The sequence below is a fragment of the Ictidomys tridecemlineatus genome, chromosome 1 (genome assembly GCF_052094955.1).
Source record: "Ictidomys tridecemlineatus isolate mIctTri1 chromosome 1, mIctTri1.hap1, whole genome shotgun sequence".
NCBI lineage: Eukaryota > Metazoa > Chordata > Mammalia > Rodentia > Sciuridae > Ictidomys > Ictidomys tridecemlineatus.
Window position 1 is genome coordinate 36,790,046 of NC_135477.1, and position 5,979 is coordinate 36,796,024.

The window sequence follows — 5,979 nt, forward strand, 5'->3', positions numbered from 1 at the left end:
AGCAGTATGTAGTGTCTTTTTTTTTTTTTTTTACATAAATAATGTTTGGAAGCAAGTTGTATGGACAACAGATTACCCTCCTGATTGCAATTTTATAAAATCCAGCCAGTGCAAAGTTAGTATCCCAAGACAAGAGTTCCATAACCCTGCCAGCCTCTTTTAGGCCACCTACCAGCATTCAAAATACAGACTGGGGAATTCAGGTATTATGTAAACTTCTATACATACAAGTTTCCTTTCCAGTTTTTAAAAATTCAATTTCAGTTTCATTCTTTTTTTCTCATCCTTTCTTTGTGGTGCTGGGGATGAATCCAGGACTTGGGGCATGCTAGGGACCTATTCTACCACTGAGCTACATCTATATCCCCAGCAGTTTCAATTTCTTACACTGGCATCTGAGCTATGGACACAAATTTATCAAGCAATTAAAATTTTTTTTTCTAGTGATATTAACTCAGGATAGATGGGAGTGCCTGCTCCTTTGGAAGTGGAATATATTCCTTTCCTCTTCCCCAAAGCTTGCTTCTAAATTCCCTCCTAATTAGTTTTATAAATTTAAGGCAAATTTTCAGGTCACTTGATGGTATAATTACTAAAGGCTTTTGGTGTATATGCACTAGGAATATTATCTTAAAATCTTTTGATACAAAGTCAGTTATTAAAAAAAAAAATCAACGCACAACATCTATCACCTTTACCTGTATGCTTAAAGCAACAATGTGAGCTAAGAAACTTGGTCCTTATTCTCTCTTGGCTCCCCAGGAGAAGCATTCCCTAAATACAGCTTCGAATTTTCCAGTTGCATACAGTTTTCCTGGGCCCAAGCATTGTACCCTGCTATAGTTTTCTTGTTAAGGACATCCTTAATTTTAATACAATGTTTGTTCTCTGTATTTTCTTCTTAAAAGGTGAACACAGGGCAAGTTGTGGCCCTTATATGTTAAGATGAAACAGTTTCCATGGAAACTCCAGTATGAGGCTCTGTGGTCCCCCCTGACCTAGACACTTGTGTTTCTCTTTCTTCCACCTCCCCCTCTGTGACTACTACGGCATCTACCTCAGCTACCTCTTCCACCATGGTGAACTCAACTCCATTGGGCTGCTGCCGGGCCATAGCCTCCAGTTTGAGGCGGTACTGTTCTGCTTCCTGCTCTTTCTTTAGGAGCTGGTGTCGATATTCCTGGGCTCTCCGATTGGCCTCCTGGAGTTGCTGCTGTAGTAACTCTCTTTCTCTGCCTTCCTCGCCTTCCTCCACACTGTTTGCCATTTCTTCTATCCTTGGTTTCTTTGCCAGTGGCAACTTCTCTACTTCTTCTTCCTCTTCAATTACAACCTCTTCTGCAACCTGACCAGCAGGTACAGTTAGAACTTGCTGTCCATCTTGCATAGTTACAATAAATGACTGGCCAATGGCTCCAGTAGGGATTGCAGTTTGGATATTACCCAAAGGGACTCCATCAGTTACTATGGTGATGACTCTCTGGCCTCCACTCCCCACCACTTGCTGGATTGATGAGTCAACAGAATTTCCCTGCACGATTTCCTCTGAATTGGCTGTGGCTCTGTGTGAATTGGAGAGGGGGGCTGATGCCTCAGCAAGGGCTGCAAGGGTGGCCAGCACTGAGGTGGTGGAATTTGAGAATTGTACTGTTGAGGCATGGGGGTCACCTGAGGTTGTTTTGGAGTTGGTTGAAGAAACAAGGCTAGCAAGGTTAACAACCTCTCCTGAGGTGAAGATGAATGGGGCAGCCACAGTCACAGGATTAGGCACAGAGTCTGCTCTCTCGGGATGAGCATTCCCCTGATTCTGCATTGCTTCCTGAAGGATGACCAAAATCTCAGCATTGTTCTTCTCCAGGGCTATGTCAAAGGCAGATTTATCGAATTTGCTGAAAGCATGGACATCAGCTCCATAGTCGATAAGTAACTCTACCACATCTCGATGGTGGTGCTCTGTGGCCCAATGCAAAGCTGTCATCTTCAGCATGTCCTTGGCATTCACATCTGCTCCATTCCTAACAAGCAGTTCCACGATGTGCGCATGTCCATCAGCTGCCGCCATGTGCAAAGGGGTCCTGTCCACTTTGGTCCTGGCATCCCTGCTAACGCCTGCTCGAAGGAGCACTTCTGCTGTGGAATAATGACCGTACTGGGCTGCAAGGTGGAGGGGTGATGTTCCAAGCCAGTCTGTGGTAAATGGGGCACCGTTTGCCATTAATGTTCTCACTTCATCATCTTGGCCTTTTCTTGCTGCTTCTAGCAACCTCTTCCCCAAGTCCACCAAAGACATCTTTATGCATAAGAGCAAAACTTTTCAGGTAGCTCCTCGTCCGGGACGCTGTTGGCTCCACTTTCAGCGAGCCCGCCAGTTTGGCCCCATTTCCTTCAGAAGCTAAGAATCCCTGTCAGTGACGGTTACTTTTTGGCCTTTTCATGTATGCATATTTTGGGGGCCCTTACCCCCCCTCGTGGAGAAATGGAGGCAACAAAATGGCCTGTAGTGTCTTTCTTTACCTTTTTGATTGACTTTAGTTTGAAGTCTATTTTATTTGATATGAGGATGGAAATTGCTGCTTGCTTCCACGGTCCATGTGAATGGTATGATTTTTCCCAACCTTTCACCTTCAGTCTGTGAATGTCTTTTCTTTTCTTTTTTTTTTTAAAAAAAATATTTATTTATTTATGTATCTTTAGTTTTAGGTGCATACATTAGTTTGTTTTTATGTGGTGCTAAGGATTGAACCCAGTGCCTCATGCATGCTAGGCGAGCACTCTACCACTGAGCCACCACCCCAGCCCCTGTGAATGTCTTTTCTTATGAGATAAGTCTCTTGGAGGCAGCATATTGTTGGGTCTTTTTTTTTTTAATCCAATCTGCTAATCTATGTCTTTTGATTGATGAGTTTGGTCCTATGCTAGAGGCTAGGCTCTGCCAGGTATCTGCCCCACCAGTAAAGGGGTGGACCTGGGCTTACTGTGAGCTTGGGACCCATGGGGGCTAGTGTGAGTGGGCTGGGCTGGGCCTCTACTCCTGCAGTAGTCTGCTGGTCGGAAGGGGTGGTCTTGCACGCTTCAAGACTAGGCTTTGGAGGGTGGGCCAGGCCTACTGTGGTCCTGCACCAGAGGCTAGGCTCTGCTCCACTGGGGCACGGGTGGACTAGGCCTACTGTGAGACTTTGTCCCACACAGGCTGGTGTGGACCATTTTCAGAATGTTAAACCACTTCTTAACAGAATACTATCTGTACTTGTTCATTGGTTAAGGGAGAAGGGAGGGAAGAAGTTGCAAAGGTGTTTTGTTAGAACATTTCAGCTTACCCTTTGCCCTGTAACATGCATTACATTTCACGATGCTATACTGTATATATATTGCATATATACTGGACAAAGGAGTCCTAATTTTATAACATCTAGTCTCTATTTATTAAAGAGGTTGCCAATGTATGACAAAAGTAGAGTTAGTAAATTCACACATTTTGTACACTTTCTGTTACAATTCATAGAAAGGCAATCTTCTGAAAAGGACTTTTGGAAGTGAAATTGTAACATCAAATCATGTGACACTCGGGGTGACACATGTGACAGAGGAGAAAGAACTGGAATAAGTGAAGGATTCTAGGCAAGAATGATCCTGCTTAGAAGACAATTTCAGATGTAACCATTGTTGCATGTGTGTACTTTATTTAACACTACTATGTACATAGTGGACAAACTTAAGTCCTTATTTCAAACATCTAGTCTTTCTAGATATGGAGAAGTGCACAAAGTATGTTAAAAGTTGAGGTAGTAAATAAGACATGTCCTAGATATCTTTTGGTTAAAATTCATGAGGAAATATCTGTCTTGTGGAAATGGAATGATCCAAACACTTCTCTGAGCAGGACATATCAGTGCTGGTTCAGGGAGGAAGAAGGAAAAGAAAATACAAAGGGCTTTATACCAGTGTATTTTCTGTGAAGCACAATTGACCATTGTCCCTTCTATTTGTGAGTTTTGTTTTACTATTCTGTGTAAAGAGTATATATAAAGGACAAATGAGTCCTAATTTACATATAGTCTATCTAGATGTTAAAGAGGTCGCCAGTGTAGGACAAGAGTAGAGTTAGTAAACTAGCACACTGAGTACATGTTGTATTAAATTCATAGGAAAGACTGTTCTTAAAACCACTTAGGAAGTGAAATTGTTAAAGTTATCTGTCAGCATTTCAGATGCAAATACTGACCTGTGGGTTGATAAGTCTAGAAAGGGAAGGGTTCTAGGCCAGAATGTTACTGTTTGGAAGAAACTTTCAAATTCCAGCCTTTACAAAAAGGGTGCATTTTTTTTTTTCAAAGTATAGCCTTTGTTGAGTAAGTGCTGCTGTTTATTCAGTGCTACTGTTTGTATAGTTGAAAATTTCAGTTCTTGTCGGAAACATCTAGTGTTTCTAGATGTTTAAAAGTGCACAAGACATGGTAAAAGTAGAGAGCTAAAGTAATACCCTTTAAGTATGTGTTGTTACTTCATAGGAATGGTTGCTATGTGGGGAATGGAGTTGTTAAATTTGTTGTTATTTAGGGTAGGTTGAAAGTTCACTGGATGGGGGTGGGGAAAGAAGTAAGTATGCATACAGAAGCATTCTGTGCCCCTTAGATTAGTTCAGATTATCCAGCCATTGTTACATGTGCATTTTAGTTAATCTTGCCCGGTATTAAAGGATAAGTCCTAATGCCCAATGGTTGTTAGAAGTAGCAAAATGATCCCTGTATCAATATTCTTTTGTTAATCTTGAGGAAGAACTGCCTTCTGAGAATGACCCTTGTTAATCCACACTTTGGGGCTAGGGATGGTCCTGAATTTAGTCCCTGGAATGGGGAAGCAGGAAAAGAGGAAGTGTGAGGGGAGTGCTCTTGGCTACTGTCTCCATATCTGGATACAGGTTTACATTGTAACCATAGATCAGCCATCTGTGTATTTATGGGAAATTGTTTTCATTGTGCACAAAGTTTCTACATCATTTCACAACATCTAAGCTTTCTAGATGTCCTGAGGTGAAGTGAATCATAAAAAGGAGTGCTAGTGGGCTGGGACTATAGCTCAGTGGCAGAGCACTTGTCTAACATGGGTGAGGCACTGGGTTTGATCCTCAGCACCACATAAAAATAAACAAATAAAATAAAGTCATTCTATCCATCTACAACTACAAAAAAAAAAAAAAGAAAAAAAAGAAAGAAAAAAGGAGTGCTAGTGAATTAGCCAATTTGAAAATATCATTTTATTATAATTGATAGAGAAGATGCATCTTGGACCTGGAATTGCTTTAAATAAACTACAATGCCCCAGAGGGGCATTGTGTATCAGGACTTGTTCCTTAGGCTGGCAGCAGAGGGGCACAGGGAAACACAGGGAAAGATGGTAGCAAGGGCTCAAAGATTTACATTTTGATGTGAGCCACTGGTGTGTGTGCATCTGCTGGCTGTACTATAGGATTACTTTAATAAACTGGGAACATGCATTCTTGCTAATAGTTTAGTAGTAGAAATCTAGTAATGAAACAAGCTTGGTGTATTTTGTTGTGGTCTTATTTTAAATTGAGCATTGTGGGAATGCGTTATTTTAGTTGTAACTCTGCCAATATGTCTACCTAGAGGCCTGTGGCCATTTCTCTCTTCAGTTAAATTTTTGTCCCCAAGAAAGGATAATGGATTGAGTTGGTGTAGTGTATTTTCGGTTATCAAAAAATACCCATGTAGCTTTAGGATTTTGTATTGGTGAAGATTCATGATGTGTGAAAAAGCCTGATACGCACTACCATCTCAATCACCCCAAATGGGATACTGTGTATATATACACACACAACCTAGCGGACAAGTCCAACTAAGCTGCTTGAGACTAGATGACTTTGTTCTTGGCTTGTGTTTTTATTTTTCCTGTAATTACAATTAACTTTTAAAAAATAAAACTAATTAAAAAACAACAATAAGACAGGGAAAATGGTGG

General features: G+C 41.2%; 1 protein-coding gene across 2 annotated transcripts; it reads right to left on the reverse strand.

Moving 5' to 3' along the window:
* Positions 1-264: 264 nt before the first annotated feature.
* LOC144364798 (GA-binding protein subunit beta-2-like) lies at positions 265-2,476 on the reverse strand. Of its 2 annotated transcripts, XM_078038746.1 has the most exons (2): positions 1,669-2,476; positions 265-1,554 (listed from the first exon to the last, which is right to left on the reverse strand). In XM_078038746.1, the coding sequence occupies exons 1-2, from the start codon at positions 2,288-2,290 to the stop codon at positions 941-943; spliced, it is 1,236 nt and encodes a 411-aa protein (XP_077894872.1). In that variant the 5' UTR covers positions 2,291-2,476; the 3' UTR covers positions 265-940. The 2 variants fall into 2 exon arrangements, with proteins under 2 accessions (XP_077894872.1, XP_077894865.1); XM_078038739.1 differs by having other exon boundaries at positions 265-2,476.
* Between the last annotated feature and the right edge of the window lie 3,503 nt (positions 2,477-5,979).